The sequence below is a fragment of the Choloepus didactylus genome, chromosome 4 (genome assembly GCF_015220235.1).
Source record: "Choloepus didactylus isolate mChoDid1 chromosome 4, mChoDid1.pri, whole genome shotgun sequence".
In the NCBI taxonomy this organism is placed as follows: Eukaryota; Metazoa; Chordata; class Mammalia; order Pilosa; family Megalonychidae; genus Choloepus; species Choloepus didactylus.
In genome coordinates, this window is record NC_051310.1 from 147,638,661 (window position 1) to 147,661,958 (window position 23,298).

At 38.3% G+C, this 23,298-nt stretch overlaps 1 protein-coding gene across 1 annotated transcript in view; it reads right to left on the reverse strand.

Annotated features, from left to right (window-relative positions):
- The window catches only part of FMN1 (formin 1), a 423,214-nt gene that overhangs the window by 197,978 nt on the left and 201,938 nt on the right, over positions 1 to 23,298 (reverse strand). Inside the window, 2 exon segments of the mRNA XM_037834370.1 lie at positions 7,532 to 7,682; positions 11,885 to 12,675. Coding sequence (XP_037690298.1) covers positions 7,532 to 7,682; positions 11,885 to 12,675 — 942 coding nt within the window.

Below are 23,298 nucleotides of genomic sequence, written 5' to 3' on the forward strand. Positions count from 1 at the left end.
TTACTAAAGCATTCTAAAGCACAGTATGCTTTAAGGATTTTCCTGCTGCATTTTGAATCACATCTTCTCTAAGCAACCACCTCAATGTCTCATTTTTTCCATTAGTAAAGTGATTATAATACAGACCTATCTATTTATAATGAGCAATGGTGCTTTCAGTTGACCTCATTTTAAATAAATATTTTTTCATTAATTAATGTACCTTATCCCAGTATTGCAGGTGATGTTTATGTTCCTGAATTGGACAGGGAGGATGAGAACCACACCCAGAGTGGGGGATCCAAAATCTTCAGAATCAATATGAATGCAATAACCACTTGAAAGCAAAGTGTATAAAAACATTTGTTTTTGAGCTTGTTTTAAAGTATGGAAGTTGTACAAAGTCTACAGGAGGGTAAAAAGTGATGTGATAATTAGGTCATGAATTAACCCTCTGGCACTTGCAGCCCTATACTCTCTTTAAAGATCCCTTCTCACCTCCTAGGATATTTTGCACATGTAAAATGCTTAATATGACTAACAGGGTACCTAGCATAAAAGTTAATTAATGAAAAATGAGAACACTAAAACTCAGGTTATTCAGTAACGAGGGCCTGGAGCCAGATCTCAATTAAACTACTCTTGTGGTGAAAGAAAGGATCAAAATGCCCAATAAGTTCCATCTGGTTGCTTCTGTGGTCAATCTAGAGCCTCAAAGTCCCATGTCAAATTAGCCTTTCCACTCTTCTTTCCATTCCAAGCAGGAGCTAAGGGCAGTCCTCACACTATACAGGGGAACTCCCAGGCTCTCCCACTCGCCTATAAGGGGCTTGGCAGCTCAGGAATCCAGCTGGAAGCAAGCATGATTCACTAACTTGTCACAGCACAATCCCTTTTGTCATTCATTCTACCGGAGGGGCCCCTAACCCTCCAATCCCATTTGTACCCCACTGAGGAGATCTGATAATGGTCCAGGCAGAGTTGTGGCTTTTCATAACTTCTCGCAGGGGCCCCAGTGACCCATAACATGGCTACACACATGATTTCTTCTCATACTGTCTTTGTAAATTGACCATGGCTAACCTTGCTGCCCTAATCAGATCAATCAGAATAATATTTCTTTAGCTGCTGCATGCTGGCAGCCTCCTGGGCTGAGGCTTGACTCAGAGCCAGGCTTGGATACCGAAGGTGGATTTTTGAGTTTCCAGTGGTCTCCGGTTTCCTTTGCTTTTATCACAGTTGGTGAGCTTTGTAAGGCCTGTGTTTACAGCCATGCAAATTAGCCTCAGCTGGAGAGAAATCAGGTCAGGCCCACGTGAAATCAACCTCTGGGCGAAAAGGTATTTTATCAAAAATGAAAGTGTGGCTATCGTCATGGGGTCAAGCCGGACCATCCTAGGAAGCAAGTGGACAGCTTTGTCTGGTGTAACCTGAACCCTTAGCTTGGCCTCTGGACACTGGAGACTGCAGAGGGATGGAGGGCAGGGTGTGCAGGGCCACATCAATCCAACGGGGCCTGTTCAACGGCTGCTGCTGCCAAAAGCACTTCTGTCAGGGAAGGACAACTGTAACGAGGGAGATACTGTATCTTCAAAGGAAAAAGTATTGTGGTTTTGAAGCTGGTGTGCACGATATCCCAGGTGATGCACTGACTAAGCAAGGTCCAAATTCACACACTTCTACACATTCGATTTCCCAGTGAACATGCGGATACGATGAGACATTTTGCATCTGGAAAGGATCTTAAAACACTCATGCTAGGGTTTTTTTGTTTTTTGTTTTTTTACCTAATTGGAAAACAGAGAGGTATAGTGAGTCATTACAAGATATATATGTGCAGGGGTTGTTTTGAGTTTTCTGTATGTTGAAGATGCGTGCACTTTGCAAAGCTTTATCAGTTCCGTTGCAAAAGCACCCATGTAACCTGGGTTTAGTGGAGTGGAAGGGAACTTTTTGTTATATTAGTCTATGTATCAGTTGATACACGTCTCTTGTTACATCCTCACATACTTCTGGCTCAGAACTCGAGGCCATAGGAGTCACTGCCACCAGGCAGGGGGCCTGAGTTCCTCCCTTTCCCATGGTTGCAGCTCCAGCCCACGCCCTAGTAAAGGGCCTGCTAGTAGGGAAAAGATGGGCAAGACTTAAAAACTTTCCTCAGCTAGGGGGAAAGGATAAATGCTTTTTTAAAAATACAAATATTTAGAATGGTTCTCAGAGTATATCTTGTATTCTATGTATATATTCAAATAAATCTTCACTCTTTATATGTGGAAGGTTTAAAAGTGTGTGTGTGTGTGTGTGTGTGTGTGTGTGTGTGTGTGTGTGTGTGTGTATGGATTCCGGAATCAGACCCAAAGGGACTAGGTCTAATAGTTCATTCATTCTAAGCAATAGAACTATACCTATTAATTGATTTCTATTCTACTAATGCCCCCAAACCTTTCTGATATCCATTTGGCTCCCAATATTTTGCATGGGTAATTTGCTGTGAAATTCAGCCAAAAAAAGGTTTTAATGAGAATGAAGAGGATGCTGAGGGGCAGTTATTCTTTTCTAGGTTCCCTTTCTCAGTGCTGTCAGATAAAAGTGAATTTAGCTTTCTATCTCAGCATTCTAAGGTGCCCCCTTGTGGTTTGGGGTAGGTAATAAGCACCCTAATGACACTGCAGCTGGCTGGAGGTACAAATTCAGATTAAGTTTCTATTTAACAGCCCAGAAGAGAAACATGGTTGAAACACCAAGAATAATATTCAGATTCAACATTCTGAAAGAATCATTGATTTCCACACTTGACAAGTTCTAACCATCATCTTTTTAAAAATAAGCAAATAAAGCAAAAGCACAACTTAACTTTTTTAGGCTGTCTTTTTTCCAGATCAATTTTACAAGGTGGATTTTTTTGTAAAATGGTCCTGTGATGGAGTCAAAGCTTCTATTCTTTTTTGGTAAATTCAGTCAGTTAAAGATCTTTAAGCTGAAGAAAGGAAAGCCCTGATCATTCCAGATGTCACTCAAGGAATCTGGGCACAGTACTAATGTCCCCAAGATCATATATTGGTGTAATCAACACACGAGATACTTGTTTCCCTCACTTTTATAGATGATATCCCCTAACCCCACCTCTTATCTTAAAAAAACATGGAAGTGTGAAAGGGTTGACAAACCCATCCTCACCTCTGGAAAAAAAATTAATGCAAAGTACATACCTTACCAAGACAGTCCAGAAGAATTATCTTTGTACACAAAAGCTGAAATTATATAAACTTGAAAAGCAGCAGGTTATGAAACCCCGATAAATTTATGTTCAGGCTTCCAAACAATGTTTTTTTCCCCACCCTTCTCCCCTCCCCAATAAAGTGAGACATGAAGTCTGGGATTTGAGAATTACAACTATGATCCTGGCCAAAGTGGCCAAATTACAATCAATGTTGAAGGCTTTTGGCTCCAGGAAGTTTCAACAGACTCGTGTCTGCTGAACCATTACAACCCCCCTCCCTCTAAAGTGCTTAGGGAATAGCCATTATCTCATTAATTCTTAAGAAATATCTACTTAAAAGGAAGAGGGAGAGGAATTCTTTTCAATATTTTACAGAGGAGGAAACAAGCGTAGAGATGATTTATAATTCAAAGTGAGATTGTGGACTCTCAAGAGAGGGAGAATATTGGCAGGTCATGCTGATTTTCAGAAAATTGTAGGGTAAGTTTAGAATGCAATTGGAAAGATTATCAGAGTAGCTACTTCCTTGACAGGCACCAGGAAAAAGAATCTCAGACATTGAAGGCAGATTTCTGGCTCCTTGTCAAGGTGCTGACCTACCTTTCCCAGGAACAAATGTAACTTAGAGACTTTGTAAATATGGGCATCTTGACTGTAGAAACTTTGATTTTGTAGTGCAAGGAGATTATATAAACCAAATTGAGATGAACTATTAGCTATCCAAATGTGTCACATTAAGCAAAGTTGTGGAATTCTTCTCCCACAAATATTGAAAACCGTCTAGAGATTGCCATTTGTGAATAGCTTCATGAATGGAAAAACATATTTTAAAAACCTTGACAACCTTAGGAATCAAAGGATGTTCAAGAAATTGTTCCCAAAGCTTTTAAATGAGTTCATGAACTAAGAGATCAATATAAATTTCCAGAGAATAAAATACTTTCAACACCATAATTTCATTTAACCCCCTTAACAACCCCATAAGAAGTTGTAATTCCTAATTTTACAGAGAAGAAACTGGCATGGGGAGGTTAAATGACTTACTCTGAAGGTTATACTAGAAGAAAAATTGGAGATAGTACCAAGTTTTGGTAGTACCACTGAGCACTGACATCCTGAACTCTGATTCTCAATTTGGCAGCTGCAATGTTTGCAGTGTCAGAGCAGTTTGGTGTCTCTTACAAATGAAAATGGCACCAACCTAAGTGTGCAATACAAATTTATCATAACTGGTATTTATTTTATTACAGCTAATATTTAAAAAGGAGTTGATAGAGACAAAGAAAAACAACAGTTCCAAATCTAAATGATTCCTGGTTGGAGTTATATATGAAGTGTCTTTTTATTCAAAGATTTGCCTGCCTTTTCGAAGGCACTGAAGGAAACTTTGGATACTTCTTTAATGTGGAAAATATTTTGGATTCACATAACTCTAACTGTATTTTACTTACACATTTAATAATGGCTACTCTCATTCATAAACTTCAAATCAATCAGTCTAATAAAAGTTATCTGTGTGGCAAATTATCGTTTTCATAAAGGGGAAATGCACACGCATACTGAGGCGCTTGTACAAAACTCCCAGGTGTGGTTAAGCTGAAAGAATCATCCTTAGCTGCTCATAAAGTCTAAAATTCACTGTCATTTTAATTTCAGGAGAAAAGAAAACAAATATCTGACTCTTGGGATAGACCAAGGGATCCATCTTGACGCTGGAACTCAAGCCATGGGCATGCAGGGAAGGTTCACGGGAGACAGGTTTTGAGTTATCTGGCATTGATAGAGCTTGTCATTTTCTTTAAAACTGAAAACCTCAGTTTTAAGGTTGGCCACAAAGCTCACTGGAAACTCCAAGCAGACTCACGACTACGAAGCTCAGTAGATCCACATTTTTGCCTCCACTTTAAGAAAAAACTGAGGACTGCACGTGTGCATAGTTCTATGAGAAGATGCTACTACCGACCTCACTGTTCAGAAAGATTAAGAACACAAATGAAGGGCATTTCCCCCTTCAGAGAGAGAAACAAAATAAACACATCAAGTACTAACTTCTGTAGTTAAAATCCTTTCTTTGAATAGGCAAACAGTTATGAGATAAGAAATAAGAATAAATGTCCAAATGCTTTGATGTTTTAAAAACAAATCGTTTGATGTTTTAAAAACAAAAACTCATTCTCCCAAATGGAAATAATTAGTTTTATGATTGAACAATATGTTACCCAGCACCCAGAGTAAAACAAAAGGAGCAATAGCAATCTAAGAAGAAATAGAGAATAAAAGCAAGTTAAATATGATACTGCAGAAGAAAGCATTCAGTGTAATTTCTGGTTAGTTGGAGATACGTTCCTGGAAGAGGCAAATCGAGGCTGTCTTTTGAATACAGAGATTCTCTTTTTGCCTTTTGTACAGGAACAATAATCTTCTTTTCCATATTTGGCATTGCAAAGCCAGCCTGCCTACAAGGCACACTTATCTCCATCTCATATGAATCTAACTAACAGGAATACATTTTATAGTATACCAGCTGACTTCCTGACTGGGAATTATCGCTTTATTACAAAACCTCAAATTGTTCCACAAACATGTGATCTTCAAAGATGTGCTCTAATATTATTATCAGGGATCATATTTTTCTCATGAAAACACTATTCCAATGTACTTGGAAGGTAAAAAACTTTGATCAAGATTTTCATAATTTACATTCATAATTCAAGTTCAGTGGTAAGCTGTGATTTAACACAAAACTGAATTCAGATTTTTCTATTTCTTCCCCACTTTCAAGTACAGCTGCTTTCATGTTCATAACATTACTTGAGATATGAACCCGACTGTCCAATTTAAGAGGGCATAATATCATTAGATTGTACACATTTTTCAAAACACTTCCTCAAAAGCTTTTAGGTTTAAATTACACAACATCCTGGTGGGTTAGGAACTCAGATACTGTTAATCCTGTTTTATGAAAGAGGGAAAATGTGGCCTAGAAAAGGAAGGCAACAAGCCCAAGTTCACATGGGAAGTCAACAGCAGAACCAAATCCTATACTTCTTCTGCCACATCATCGATGCCATTATCAAAACACTAACACAGAGAAATAGCTGCAGTGGCAGAAACAATTGCAAAAAGCAAGAGCAGCTATCATTAGCTGAGAACTTACTGTGTGCCAGACACTACACTGAGCATGATACATATTATTAACTCAATTAGCATCATTTGGAAAAACACAATGAGTAGATGTGAGCTCACATTATGGTTAGGCACAGAGAGTGGAAAAATTTGACTTAGAAGTCATCAGAGTGGCAGAGTTGCAATTCATCCTCGGGACTGTCTGATTCCAAAGGTGGGTTTGACAAAGTTTCTTTGAAGAGAGTTTTGAATTTATTCTCTGACAGAGAGCTGGTGGCTCTCAGATTTCAAGTCATCAAGTCTTTGCTCAAAAGTCACCTTCTGCATGAGGCCTACCCTGAACACTCAATTGAAAATGACATCCTCACGCCATCCCTGCTGAGGCTCATCCTCCTATCCTGCTCTGCTATATGATTAATTTTGTTTTTACTGTTGATTGTTAATGGAAGCTCTACAGGGCAGGGATCTCTGCTAGTGGTGGTTGTTCTTTTAGTGTGTGTGTGTGTGTGTGTGTGTTCTTTTTTTAACCCACATATCTCAAATGCTTACACAGTGCTGTCCAATAGAACTCTTTGTGATGGTAATGTTTTTTATCTGTGCTATCCAATATGGCAGCCACTAGCCACAAGAACAAACCCTGAAATGTAGTTAGTGCAAATGAAGGACTGAATTTTTTATTTTATTTAATTTTAATTTAAAAATTTATTTAAATTTAAATAGCCACATGTGGCTAATGGTTATTGTACTGAACAGTGCAGGGTTTAGAATAATGGATATGACGAATAAACTCCCAATATTTGTTAAACCAATGAACTGATAAAGGAATATGACCTATTTTCCATATATCTAGTGGACTACTTTCACTAAATGCAAATTTGTAAATTTTTCAACAGAATTAATACCTTAAAAAAGTCCAGATTACAATTAAATTAAAACTTGAAAATGGTTAAACTGGTACAACTTGTTAAATGTATTACTACAATAAAATTTTAAAAAAATTAAGAAAATAGTTTGAAAATTCAGATGATATGACCAAAATAGCAAGTACAGAGTTTTCAAACTACTAGCTCCTTTTGGCCATCTGTGACTCAAAAACTCGCAAAACATTTTCTGAAAATGGAGAGAAAGCAAACCAGCACCACATAATGAATTCCCATGTATGGCAAAAACTATAGAATTACAACTATTACTATAACCACTCCATACCTTTTTAACCTTGTTTTTTTTCTCATAGGTCTCCGACAGGGGTTTTTTCTTCTGCTGAGTTGAGTCTTTGGAGAATAAATACTCAAACTCACTAGTATCCTGAATATCAGGTTCTTCTAAGGAATCCCATAAGGTTGGTACAGCGTTTTGGCTTAAAAAAGAAAATGACAATTTAAATCTCAGAACCAAAACAGAAGAGAATATAATATAAAGAAATTTCTCTATAATTCATTTTCACTTCAAATTCATTATTAAAAACACACAAAAGCCTAATAAAGCTTGGAGAAAAGCTTCATTTCATGTTACAAATTTTAAGTCAAAATATACTGTAGAACATTAAAACAAGCACATATCCCCAAAAACTGATGATTATTTGATTCAATCAAGGACACAAGACGTCCTGGGATTCACAGCGGTGAGGCCACACAAGCTGCTCCTCCCTCCGTGCTGCGATGTTCCCATGCCTGCCAAAGACGGGCATCGTCCAAAGACAAAAAAGATAACCAATAATGAGACATGGACGAAATATTCTTAAACAGACTGAAAATGGAGTGCTAAGGTGAAGATTTGACCCTCTCTGAATGTTTTTCTCCTAGTTCTAAATGTCGTTTTCAGGATTAGGTCAGGAAAACTCAGTACAGGTCACTTAACATATGAACGGGTTGTGCCTGTTTAACAATACTTGATTTATAATCACCCACCTCCATACCCAACAACAAACAAAACCCCAAAAAAACTTTTCCATAGCACCAGCCCCACAGGGGTTTCAATTAAAGAAGCCATGGGGACTGTGTTTTGTTTAGTCTTCTGGAAACAGAGTACCCAAGCTTTGAAATGGAGAAAGGGAAGATGCAGAAAATTAGGTACAGAAGGAGTGTCTCTGAGGACGGACCCAGATGGGGTGCTGCCCAGGCTCCCTTCAGTCAGAAAGCATCTTCTCCCAAACACCTATTTTCTTAAGTTAATTTCTTAATTTATCTTTTTGAAAAAACAAAACAAAACAAAACATTTTTAATGCCCAAAGACAGAAAAATAATGTCTCATCTACACGTGTTGTTTCAAACATGTATAAGATGTTATCTATAACATCTGAATGTATTTACCTTCGTTTCCATATGCATTTTCTCAGTCAATGAAACCTAAGAAGACAACTTCTTATATGGGGCCAGCTCACGAAGTTTTTTGATACTGAAGAGTGATTTTCAGAATCAAAACAGTTGGCAACATTGGCTTTCAGATCCGTGTGTTCACATTTTGCAATAGGCCTATCCTTCCCACGAAACATGACATTCTGGTTCTGGCCACATTAATTTCTTCTCCCCAACACTTAAAAAAATCATTTTCATAATACAATATTTGAACCATTTAAGCATATATATATATATATATATGTATGTAACACATCTGTATATTATAAAATATGATAATATAATGAACACCGTGAAGCCATCACCCAACCCAAGGGCTAGAACATTTCCAGTGAAGGACATCTATGTGCTCCTTTCTCGGCTAGCTCACAATCCCACTCACTCAACTTCATTGTTAAACACATAACACTACGAGCATTAAGTGCTTGTCTCAGCTGCACTAAGGAAGAGAAATTTTGGTTGGAAAAGAGAGCCAGGTAGCTTTGGAGTGTGCAGCATGCTAAGGGCTGCTGGTCCAGGGCTCAGGAAGGTCCTTGGCCCGTAAGGAGAAGGTGCCAATGGGGAGTGATGCAATGTTTAAGGCAGACCACTCAGATCTATCCCTGCTTCCTCTACTGCTACTGCTCGGCCCCAGCTCCATGGACTCTGAACTCAGGCCAGTATGACTAGTTTTATGATTCACTCATATTCTGGAGTAAATTGGTTTTGGGAGTCAGATAGAGCACTTCATCACCATTTACAATGATTTTTTCCTGTGGGAAAAATATTTCCAATGCTGAACAAAAGAACTTTGGAACACCACCTCTCAGTAAATTGGGGACAGCTGGAATTTGGAGGGGCAATAACAAGGACCCACTTGCAACGGAGCATGTGTCTTATTGGCCAATTGTTTTCTGACCATTGTACATACAATTCCAGCTCGAAAGAAAAGAAGAAGAAAATACTTAATTAGGAAACCAAAACAGTAGGTCATTGAAGATTTCTTTTTCTTCAACAAAATCTCTCTTTCCTATTCTAGAAACCAGATAACAGACACCAAAGAAGGCAAAATGGCAAAAGAAAAATAGTAATTCATGCTAGATTTGAAAAGCAGTCTAGGTGGCCAAGAGGCAGCGTATATAGAATGGAGAGAATTTATATTTTGCTCCTGGTCCTAGAAGACCAAAATTCACCATGGGTACATTATACCAAGTGCTTACCCCTTTGATTGCATGAAATATTGAATACCATTTTACCTCCTTCCAAGGAACACATTCAAAATACCTTTACTTTTGTCCATAAATGAATACTACACAAAACCTTTAGACCATTTTAGCTCAAAAGATGTGGTAGCACTTGAAGGTTAAAAAAAAAAAAAAATTGAGGGCCCTCACAATAAATCAGAGACTAACTATGTAGTATCAGCAGAAAGCAGCCACGTTGAAGTCCTCACACATCAGAGGGCAATCCCTTATCCTATGCACCAAACTCAAGTGCAAAGATGATGTGTTCAACCAAGCAGGACTCTCCTGATGTCCCACGCTGCAAAAGTTTAAGCACGTTCATCTACTTTTCATTTTGCTAAAAGCTGAGGCCCTAGATTTACAGTGCAACTGAGAGCTTGAGGACATAATTGTTTTCCTTCTCAATATGGAGAACTACAGGAGGAGGAAAAAATGCAGACGATGATTATCTCCAGCTTGCCTTTACCCAACATAGTGTGAGAAGGGCCCGATATCTCCCAGCGGTACTGTCGCAGGGTTTCTATGGTTTATGGGATTCCTTGCTCATGAAGTCTTGCCAGGGATGAAGTGGAGGCAGGCTTGCTGGAAGCAGGTGTGGAACAGCTCTGCATGCTGTAGGAGTTGGCTACCCCAGGGCTCACAGGTGGGATTCATCAACCTGGAATGACTGCACACTAATTTGAGAACTCTAATAAGGGAACATGACTCAAAATAAATATTCTGGGAAATTGCTTCTTAGGAAATGTCATCTGAGTTTTGAATGGGAAAAGGGAAATACTAATACTTTAGCTAATGGTAGGAGCTATTTCAGGATCATCTTATGTTTATTTAACAGTTCATTTGGGGAACTGAAAAGTATCAGGATTTTTCCCAAATAAACTCTTGGCCCTTCTTTCTTGGTGAGAGGAAAGGGGATGATATGAAGCACATAATTAACTTAGTTCGCCATATGCTTAGTTTTAAAGTATTCCCCACTCCTATAATGATTTCCGGTTGCTTTATAATTGTGAATTGCATGTTATTTTGTTCAATAACCCCCCTTCCCCAAGCAAAATGCTATATGAACTGAAAAATTCATCACCACACCTTGCTCTAGGGAATAGCTAAAAAATTTAAGTTCAAAAATGTGTTCTATATTTGCTGTTCATTGCAAACAAACGAATCTCAAGACTAGAGAGTGGTCAAGAAGCAATTCAATATCTCTCTCATCATCTTTCTGACAGGCTCAGAAATAATGCAGAAGAAATCTGATTCAAATCTGTTTGGGTGGAAGTTTTCAAGCAACCATATTCTGCTGACTTTCAGACCACGCTTAACAATTTCTATGAATGGAAGATGATTATTAGCTATCCACACACTGGCAGTTTCTTTGAAGAGCAACAAAGGATATAGATGTGAGGGCATTTAGCAATTAGAGGAACCAGAGTTCAGGCAGAAAGAGTTTATATTTTAATACTCCCTTATGGTCTGAAGAGTTAACAATTCAGCTGTGTCTAGTTCTTTTAATAAAAAATGAAAAATACACATATCTGTTAAATATCCAGATCATAGGGTTCATGATACTGTCAATATATGAGACAATGAAACATAAAAGATATTCTAAAAATCTTCAGTGAACCTGTGGTATAGATTCTGGGTTGATTTCTCCATGATTATTCACTAATTGCAGGGAGCTGGAGAAGACCCTAGCTTAGACCTGGACTTTTCTCTAGTCTGTAACATGGAACCTTAACCTTACAGAATTATCTGAGACTGAGCACATTGTTTCTCCCAATGTCAATTCACAGAAAATACAAAGATTTGATGGAGACAGACATTTTCCCCCAAATATTCCAATCTTTGTTTATCCAAGGCATTCACTACACCATATTTGAGAACAAGGGCTGTACTCAGGAGATATCAAATGATAAAGAATAAAATGTTGCCTGGGCAAAATCCTGGGAATTCACAAGCTGAGAAAGGGCCAAGAAAGCTTAGCTTACCTTTTATCACTTATTTGTATTCTAGTCCAGTACAAGGGCTTCATAGGACAACTGGGCTCGATGGCTGGCTTTCGAGGACACTGGCTGGAAGAAGAGCCAACTCCGAAGAAGGGTCCAGGGGGAGGTGGAGGCATGAGCCCTGGGGGTGTTGGCGCAGGAGGCGGCCCTCCGCTGTTAGGCAGAGGAGAGAGGGTGGGAAGTGCTGGTGGAGGCGGAGGCGGGGGAGGCCCAGCACCTGGAGGAAGGGGAAGAGGTGGAGGGGGTGGAGGCGGAGGTGGAGGTCCAGCACTCACAGGTGGAGTCAGAGGCACTGGTGGCAAATGTCCAGGTCCAAGTGGAAGGGGCGGAGGGGGAGGGATGGAGGATGGTAGCGGAGGTGCAGGAGGTGGAAGAGGAGGAGGAGGAGGAGGTGATGCCTTCTGCTGACTAGATGAGAGGCCTTCCACAGACTGAAGTGATGCATGGATGTCTGTGTTGTCATTTGAGGGAGAAAGCTGGCTTAAAGAGGAAATATTCAGCTTTTTGGGAACGATCTGGTTACTTCTGGTTGTCTTGCTTTCACCTTCACATGGTTTAAGGAAGGTCTCTCTGTCTGTCTGGATGCACACATTTCTGTAGGTCTTTGGAGGGCAGTCATCATCGGTGGAGATGCATGCATCTCTCATCTCTTCACATCCTCCCCGCCATCGGTGTTCTAACTCATGTTTGAGATTGTCAATGGTTTCTTCTAATTTCGCTGTTATTACTGCATGCTCGCCACGGATATTGAAGGCTCTAAGTTCAAACTGGGCCTACAGAGAAGTCAGTGGGAAAGTAAGCAGAATAGGTAAAAAAACAAAACAAAACAAAACAAAACAAATATCAGAAGTACAAAATGCCATACCAGTCCTGTGCCCACCTAACTGCAGAAACATACAGAGGCATTCTTTCAAGAATTCAAAAGGGTGTGAATATCACTTTATGAATTTTCCAGGGATTTAAACACTTGAAGTAAAAGTGTGATTTCATCCATCTGAGCTCACAAAGAATAATTACCATGGATTAAGGTTTAAAATAAAACTGTCATCTAAGAACATTCACCCAGTTTTAATATCAAATGCAAAACAAAACTTTTAATAAGGGTTTGGACAAATTTGAATATATATATTTTTTATAACTTTTGGTTTGATAAAGGAAAACTATATGAAAAAATTAGGCTTGGAGATCCTTCTGGCTTGGTGCTGCTGTCTCCACAGCTGTACTTAAATGTTGGCCTTCATGGGATTTCCAGGCAATGCAGCAGAAACAAAGGTGCAGAGGAGGAATGACAATACACATGAATTTTACAGTCTCTGTAACAAAGCTCCCCATAGTCAGTAGTTGTGCTTTTCCACAATCACTCATAATAATGAGCAATGTAAATGCATAGAAAATATGGGGATATCAAAATCTGCTATTTCTCTCTTCTACATATCTAGCGTTTTAAACTATATTTGATAAGACACTACTAGTCTTTGGGATACTTATTTTCTCAGTTATTTTAATGGCTTGATTCTACAGTTTTATGTGTATTAGCACAGAGCTGATAACACCCTCAGTAGTTAACTATCTAATTCTCAGAATTCAAAGCTATTTAGTCTATCACAATTAGCTGGGAATCAAATTTATAGTATTATGAGAATTTCAGAAATTCAATTTAACAGTAGGTATTTTTTCATGAATTCTGCCTTCCCCATCAAATTATTAACTCCACAAGATGGAAGCAACAGCATCTGACTGTGCTGTTGTATTCCACCAGCTAGCATAGCAAGTACAAAGCATCGAATAGATGGATGGATAAAAACCACTGCAACAGTTATATTCACACCTTCATTGTCCCAAGAGCCTTCCTATGGCTAACCAAGACCTTCTTCTGCTACAATTACAGCCCACAAATATCTAGAACACAAAAGTATAAGTAAGCGCAGATTCCTTTTGCACTGAAACAGTAAAGAAATGCTTTAATGGCCTAGTCAGGCAAATTCAAGACATAGGAAGCTTCTCTACATTCACTAATGTAAATTTTAATTTTTTTTTATTAGAGAAGTTGCACGTTTACAGAAAAATCATGCACAAAATATGGAGTTCCCAGATACCCTCCTCCATTATTAACAACTTGCATTAGTGTGGTACATTTGTTACAACTGATAAAAGAATAGCTTTTATAATTGTACTATTAACTATAGTCCATGGTTTACATTAGGGTTCACTGAGTTGTGCATTCCTATGTCGTTTTTTTTTTTGTTTTTTTTTTAATTTTTATTCTAGTAAACATACATATAACCTAAAATTTAAGATTGCCTTTTTCTCAATATTTATTCTCACAAATCAACTGTGGTCAGGAGAACTTAAAGATGAGGCCTTCCTGACTCTGATCCTATCATATGAGGACACAACAGTTCTGAGCCAACCCTGAAATGAGTTGGGGAGTTCAGGGCATTGCCTGTTTCTTCTGTAGTGCAGAGAGTGATAAGCCTGAGTTCTGGATTCATACCACCCAGTTCCCAGCCTGACTTACCCACTTGCTAGGTCTGAGACCTCGGGCATGGAACTTGGTCCTCCCAAGCCTGAGTATCCTCAAGTGTAAAATGAGGATAATATTGAGCCATCTTTGGGGCTTTTTATATAAAAGGGAAATGAGATACTTCACGTAAGCAGTAGCTATTATGCCTGGAACACAGTAAGTTCTGAACAAATGTTATTGTTAGTTACTGTTGTTAATGACATTAGCAACAAATTTCTAATTATAAGTTTTCAAGTAAGACTTTATGTTAAGTCATGGCATAAAACCAGGAAAAGTTTAACATATCAGAATAATTAATGTATTACAAACACAAGAGGTCACGTAAACTTTCACAAGTTCTACACCAATTGAAAGTAATTTCAAACTTCATTCAATTATGTAGTAAAAGTAATTTTTGTTTTAGGGACCTCTCCCTCTTCAGCTCCCTCCAGCCGCCCCCCACCCCCCACCCCCACCCCATCATCTTGCCATGATTTCCATCCTAAATTACCGGCCAAGAATTTAAATTCATTTTAATGACTTGGTCAGTTCTGCCATAAGAAACAAACTCTTTGTTTTGTTCCTAACTAAAGCTTCTTCTAAGAATGTTAATATTCACATAATTTTAACAAGCCAATAATTTTGCCCAATCCTCTTTGACTGCTAAATGATATGAAAAAGTTGCAAAGACATGGTGCACAGAGACACTTTTCCCCTTTTCAGACACCCAACCTATATCTACAATAAAGGCCCTGGTCTCCACCTATCATCACTTCCACCTCTCAACCATCGATTTGCGTGGGATGCAGAAGCTGAATCCTGTACTTACATGCCATTCTGGTGGTTCCGATTCAATGCATTTGTTTAAGTGCAGTGGGTAGAGCACAAATAGGGAAGGTTATTTAATCTCTCTGTACCTCAGTTTTCTCATTAGTAAAAAGGGAATAATAGAATCCACTTCTCAGGGCAGTTATAAAAAGTAGAGACATTAATATTAGTAAAACAACATAGGGAAAAAGTGCTTTATAATTTTGCTGTCATTATTGTCTCTTTGCAGCATGACAGATCACAGAGGCCAGTGGCCACAACAATTTGCTTTGTACTCTCTGCAGGCTTTTCAGGACCATGCTTTAGCCACACTGCTCTATCCATTTAAAGCAAAACAAAGATATCAAAATCCTCCTTTAACCCCTTCCAGCTGTCAGCCTTTCTCACACTACCTCTTTTCTTTCACAGCAGAGCCTTTACATAAAGCTTTATCTAATTTCTCATCTACTTTTCAATCGAGTGCAATTGGCTTCCACCTCCACCACTGCTCTACTGAAACTCTGTGATTCAGTGGTTACATTTGGTTAGCACTTTGCAGAGACTTTGCCTTCTCAGCCACATTTGTTAAAGGTGACTGTTGCCCAGGCCTTGAAATTCTCTTGGTCTCCCTAAGCTTCTTAAATACTCTCTGTCACCACCCCATTTTCCTCCTCTCTCTGCTCTCTCTAGTCGATCTGTGGACTGCTTTTCCTCCTTTTATCCCAAATGTTCCCCAGGTATCTTCCTCACCATTTTTGTTCCTTCTCAAACTACACAATCTCTCTGGGTGACCCTATTTACTATATGCTGGTGACTTCCAAATTGGTACCTTAAGACCAAAACTCCAACACTCCTCCAAACAGATCAACCTGCAGGTTTAATTAGCCACCTCAGACTTAACACATCTGAAACAGAAATCATTGTTGCTGGCCAACCTCAATTTATTCTTCCTCTGAAATTTCGCCTTGCAGCTAACAGCATCCTCCTCCCACAAACCAGGATGACATACTGGATTCCTCACGCTCTCTCTCCTTCCCAACATACTGCTCGTCGGTGAGTTCAATAGATCTCTCTGATCTATCCATTCCTTTCCATCCCTTCTGCCTCAGCCCTTTGTCCAGGAAAAGGATTTCTCCTGGACATCAACAAGAGACACCTAACTTTCTTGATCCCAGTTTAGCCTCATTGGTTCCAAAGAGACTTTTTAAAAATAAATGTAGATTTTATTCCTTAAAAACACTTCAATAATTACTCTATTACTTAAAGATTTACACTAAAACTGTTTAGCAGAGACATACTGAAAGCTCTTTTAGTATATTTTCAGCCTACTTTCTCAACCTTTTGGCTCCTACTTTTTCCTCAGATATACCCTGGATTCCAGTCTTACATATCTCTTTGCCTCTCCAGAATCATACTCTTATGTGTATCTGGGCCTTTGCAAATGTTGCTCTTTCTCAATACCCTTCCTTTGCTGCAAAAATTCAAGGTATGGGGACAGATTAGCAAGCATAGATTCCATTCACGGCTTCCTCATGAACTGGATTCCTCACGAACTGGATTCACTGATATGGAGAACTACCAAATAAGAAGGAAAATAATGAATTTCCATCTACTCCACACCAATATGCTGGGATTAAACCCTCTGACCACTGAAAATTAAATGGCCCACATATAAAAACAATTTTAACCTTCCCTGTTTCATAATCTCTTTTGATCATTTCACTTTTGTTGTCAGTTGTGCTCATTAGCTCAGTATGACTGAGTAACTCAAAGCAATTAAAGTAATAAGCACCTCATTCATTCTCTATCTGTCCATATCCGATAAATTATTTCAAATTGTGCCTGGCTCTATTAACAAATGAAGCATCCCAAGTCAATACATAACATGAATTAAGCCTTTGGGAAAGCTAGATTTTAGCCCAACTTTTCACTCTGCTACCTTCTATTTTGTAAATGGAAACCATGCACTGTTTTTTGTTCTCTATCTGAATACATAGCTGGAAAAACTTGGTAATGATTTGGTGAGTCACACACACAAAAGAGTTAGAACTTTCTGTATGATAATCAGGTACTCCCAGAGAATCTTTGCCTAGGATCTCGGAAATCTTTATGAAATGGCAAGCCCAGTCCTCTGTAGCCAAATCTGCAAGTGAAGTTGGGTCAGGGCAACATGCTTTCAACCCTGTTGACACTTTGCAGTCTCCTTTACTTTCATATTGAACGTGGTGCTTATAAGTGGTAGATGAAACAACTACAAACCCTTTGTTCTTTTTTTAGATAAATGTTCCTGGGGACATATGGAGCCTAATGAGTTTCACTCCCCCGACCCCCACTAAAATCTGCTGCTTTCCTGCATTCACCCCCAACGCATCATTAGAAAGGAAACAGGTACCAAAGTTTGGACGTCTTCCTAGTCTTTCCCTCTTGGGAAGGTTTTACCTACCTTCTTTTACACATTGTTGCTTCTATCACATTCATTCTTAATCATATCCTCATCCCACCTGCAAGTCTGTTAATCTGTATCAATTTCCTTCTATGCAAGGTTCATACTCATGATCTTTAAGTGAGCTGTCCCAATTAAATCCATTCTATTTCAAACACCCTTTTCTTTTCCTTCATTGGTGCTACATTTACCTGTCTTTAATGGTTTTCAATCCTGGCTCCCCATCAGAATCACTTGGAGAACTTTGTAAGAAATACTGACGCTCAGGCCCAGTCCCAGAGATCCTGATTTAACTGGTCCCAGAGGGTGTGCTTGCAGTGGTATCCTCAAAGCTCCCCATAAGGGATTCCAGTGGGCAGCCAGAGCTGGAACCACAGCAACCGCTTTTAATCTTTATTCTGCTCCAACACAGCAGTGTATTCTTTTGGCAACGACTCTTACAATGATCCTCCAAGGAAACGTGTTATTTGAAAAAAGCTCCTTCCCAATTCTGATATGGCCCCATGAGGGGGTTATTCCTTCATTACCCATATTGAGAACAATTATTCTACACAACAGATAATACCAAATTCTTTTCATGATATTCATGGCTCTTCAAAACCTGTCCTCTGCCTATTTTTCCAGACTCAACCTCAGACATTCCCTTTGTGCTGTGCCACTACAGACATTACATATAATCAACTCCTACATCTTTATGCTTTTGCACATACTGTTTCCTGTACTAGAACACCCTTTCTGTCCATTTTCACCTAGTGAAAGCCCTGAAGGAAAATTCAGTCAAGTTTACAGTTGTCACCTTCTGGCTTCAAGTTTTCTTGACTCTTCCTGTGGACAGAATTGCTCCCTTGTCTTTATTGCCAAAGAACTTTCTAATTCTTTTATCTTTATCTTCTCTGCAAGTTATAAAAGCTCTAGGAGGTTGAGAACCACACCATATTCAAATTTGAATTTTCAGAACATTGCATACTGCTTAGCTAGTGACCCATAAATGCTTATTGAATTGATTTCTTCACCTCCACCCACTCAACTCGACTTTAAGCTTCAAAATAAATGAATAAACAAATGAGAAATGTGTTCCTCTTCCTTTTTTATATTCCTATGTACAGCCTAACCTACAGGACTTCATAATTGTTATTGCCTAGAAAATTCAGATAAACTATCCAGGTTATTTTTTAATATTCCAAAAGGTTAGTGTTAATCCAGTTTGGTTTTAACAATTCAAAATACTTAATGTAGATAAGTATTCTCTCTACAGAAAGCTCAAAATTTGTTCCCATAAACGCAGTAAGCTGTCCAATAGAATGCAACCACATTTGTGATTCTAATCTGACTAGGAATTGGGCTCGAGGCCCTCCCCAGTCTCCTTGGGGGCTACGTCTCCCTTCCTGTACCAAATCATTATTTTTTAATATGCTCCACATTACCACTGCTCAGAGATATCATTGAAGGAACAAAATGTTATGAAACCCAAGCAACAGAGAGAGACTTTTGTTTGTCTGGTCCTCACAAGCATGTCTGTCAAAAAGAAGGTGGAAAAGTGTCTGCTGATAAAAGACATCATGTTGGTGCCAAGCACTGGGGGAAAACTATCCATTAGCATTCTATTGTTATGAGCATTCTCTTCCAGTGGTGTTGCCAAGGCCAGTAAAAATTCAGGTTATCTGCTGTATAGTTGGAGCAAGTTGGCCTTTTCCAGGGATTCCTCCAAATTTTACATCCCTAGGTCATGCAAAGCTAGAAAATTCCTGGGGCTGTGCGGAAGCACCACTTCAGAAAAGTGCACTGTGGGCAGAGAGAAGGAGAGGGAGATGGGGATTGAGGGCACAAAACACCTAGAAGGTATAGGGTTCAGTTCTTACAGTGTTTAGTTCAGGCAACAAAATGTAGGTAGTTCTGTGACTTTGGATGTGGAAGCACTCAGATTTTACTGTTTTATTTTTGAAGGCTGTACAAAAGTTTTCAATAACCACCTATTTCACTGACTTATGTTTGCTACTGTAAGAGCAAAACAAAACAAAACTCTCTGTGTCAATGAAAAGAATGACATTGCGTTTGAAGAAAACACTGTAAACTAATAATACTTGGCTTTATTTAACTATTACCAATATATTTTTTGCTCTTGACAGGAAGAAAAACATAAAATGTTATAATTGAAAGGCCATCTCAAGGACACTCAGAAACATGAAGTGCATTTGACATCACTATAGTAAGAAATTGCTAAAGGGAGAAAGAAATAGAGAAACAGGGCAGGAAAAGAAGGGGTAAGGAGCAATCAAAAAGATAAAATAGTGCATAAGTTGATGCTGGGACAAAACCCAATGCATGCAAAGTTAGAGTTAAAAAAAAAAAATTACACATACGTAACAAATGGTGCTCTCTTCAGTAATCATCTGCCAGGTTGATGCTCAGTGAAGATAAAGAAAGAAATGGAACCAACATGGAGTGAGTGTACCAGGCACTGTGCTAAGTACTGTCATTTAAACCTTGCAACACTGTAAAGTAGATATTCTGGGGGAGGAGTAATTTGTAAAAGATTCCATAGCTGGAAAATGGTGACAAAAATTGGAATCCCAGTTGGTTGATATTAAAATTTACTTTTTTTTTTTTCACTTTAACATTTTTAAGTGATATTAAATGATCCCCTAACTTAATAGTGGCTAAATAAGTAAATCACAGTATTTCATAATTATAATATTAATGACCAATAAAATTATATACTACCTTTTGCTTGCAATGCATTTCCACTGCAATGCATTTGCATCACAATGCATATAATTATTGTAACAATCTGTAAGATTTCTGGTATTATGGCTGTTTTCCTGATGAGGTAAGGGTGACATAGAGAAATTAAGTGAATTGCCAATAAGAGACAGAAAGACCCAAATTCAGACCTTCTCACTCCAATTCTACTGCTCTTTCATTTACCTTATCACTGATCCTCAGTAATTAATAATCCTTCCCATTTTATACCCTTTAGGAAATCAGAATACCAACACAAAAATAGATACATTTTCTCAAAGATGCTTTCTTTAAAATGTGCCCTCTATCCTCTGGAAAAGAACTGGAGTCACTCAGTAAATAATAGAGCCAAAGTTTTTTAGTTCCCAGTTAAGTTGTGGGAAAAGCATCAGACCTGGATTCTATTTCAAATTATCCCAGTCATTAGCCATCTGTCCCTTATACTCGCCCTAAATTATTTACTTCCTCTGAGCCTCATTTTATTATGGTTGAAAACAAGAGGTTTAAAGTAGACAATGCCTAAGGTTTCCTCTGGTTCTAAAATGATAATGATTTCTACTCTGAAGTCTTTATCATATTTCTGTCTCTTAAAACCTCTGTGAGAATGGCTCCAACCATGAAAGTTTCCTAAGGGCTTAAAGTACAGTATTACCTAACTATATATATATATATATATATAAAAGCATCCCAGCTATCATTAATGCAAATGTTCACACAAGGACAAACAGATTCAATAGGGGTGCACTGAAAATGCACCAGTGGTTGAATATGCAAGTCAGATGAAGTTGTGTGTTATTTTTGAAATGTGGTAATTATTCCAATTTTCAGGTATATACTTTGAAAACAACCAAGCAAATAAAATTATGGATGTTCATCCAAGGAAGTAGTGGGAAAGTAAAACAGAAACACCTCTGAAATCTGTACTGAAGTTCCTACTTCGAAACAAAACAAAACAAGAAACAAGCTGAGAGCTAGATGATGGTGGCCAGTGTGCACTTTGTGAAATAAAAGAAAAAAATCATCACAGGGAACTTCGGTAACATTTCTAAGCTACTATTATCACCAAATATAGTGTAACTCACAGAGTGAATATACCTTGGAATAACCATGGATACAATTTTCTGGCTTTTTTTTCCAAAAAGTAATTCTAAACCTCATAAGCAAACCCAAGACTGTACGGTTTTAGGCAATGAACCAATACACTAATTCTTTCTCTCATAGGAGCAAGGATTTGGAATTTTATGCTGTATTATTATTATTACCACTGAAACTACAACTCATCTGACAAGTTGGGACCCTTTCCAGAGTATGTGTGAGTTTAAAAGCAACAGATATTAAACCTTGATCCGTAGTACTGTGACAAACTAGTATTTTTCTAGTAGTTACAAGCAATTACTTTAATATTTCTCACGTGATCACCCACACGCTTGTCTATGAAGTTCCACTCTCCTATGGCCAATGCCCAAATGTCCAATAGCATTATTTTGAAAAGTAGGATGTGGATTCCTCAATTATGTTTGCCCCTTATATCTCCCACTTCTGTTTTTTTTTTTTTTTTTTTTTCTTTTGCTTCTTTCATTGGAAAGGTATAGGTAATAAAAAACGACAGATCACTTATATATATTATCAAATGGGAACAAGCAAGCAGGGGCCAATTGTTGAGTTCTTTCTGATATAAAAGTTAAGATTAAACTTATGCAATAAGTCTCTAGGATTACTGACTAGAAAATAGCTTCTCAGTTTTTACAAATGATTTAGGAGAGGTTCAGCGAAGTGCTTGTGACAAATTCCCTACTTCTGGGCATACTCTTCATAGAGGTGTTATACAAAGCAGATAAACCGTGAAGATGTCTTCATTACATCAGAGCAAGATGAGACTACAGCCTCTCTACCTTCTAATACTAGTAAAAAAATCATTTACTAAACATCTAGAACATAGTACATATTGTGAAAAGTATCAGAGAAATAAGAAACAATCCATTTTTTGAGTAACTCACATTCTGAAAATAGCAATATATTTGTGAGTTATTTCTATTTTTCAAGATGGCTGAACTAGTGTAGGTTTTGCAGTCCATTATTTTATTATCTAATTTTAAAAATTATCATTCAGACATCACTGTTTCCTTGACAGCTGAAGAAAACCAGTAACTGTACAGGTTGATTAGTTCACCAAAGGCATCCCCAGTCATCCATGGTGCTTTCATTACAACGGTAAGAAGCCACTCCAGATCCAAACACTTACGACCAACCTTGCTGAATGTGTTTTCACGAGTCAGCAAGGGGATATGCAGCTTCCCATCTTCATTGCTTGAGCAAATGACCAATGATGTGTACCTAGGCCACAACCACCTTTTCCTTGCCATTTCAAGACTTCCCAGGGATGAGGCACTTGATAAATCTGCCATTGAATGAGTTTAAGATTGTAGGCTAATCAACAGGGAATACAAACAAAAGGGCTTACATGTTTTTCATTAAGATTTGGGCTCTAGCCTAGGACACCTCCTCTAGGGGAAGCCATGAAGGGGAAAGTCTTAAATTTCCAAAAATTGCTCACCTCAGCCAAAAGGCACACTCATTGTACAAGACATAAGTTCAGAGGCCAGAAAAGGGCTCACAAAATTAAGTATAGTCCTTATTCCCTAAATAATGAAGCAAAAGAGAAATACTTCTGCTACAATTTGAAAGGTTGGGTCAAGTATTGGAAAACATGGGTGGGCAGTGGGGAGGAAAAAATGGGAAAACACTGACATGGCAGTCAGAGTGCCTGGATTTAGTTCAGCCTAAAGAGAATGTATGACCTTGAATTTGCTTCAAATCTCCAGTCTCTCTCTCTTTTTTTAAATCTGTAAAATAAATAGGTCAGAAAAAGATCAGGAGTTTTATGAATAGTGACTCTAGAGATCC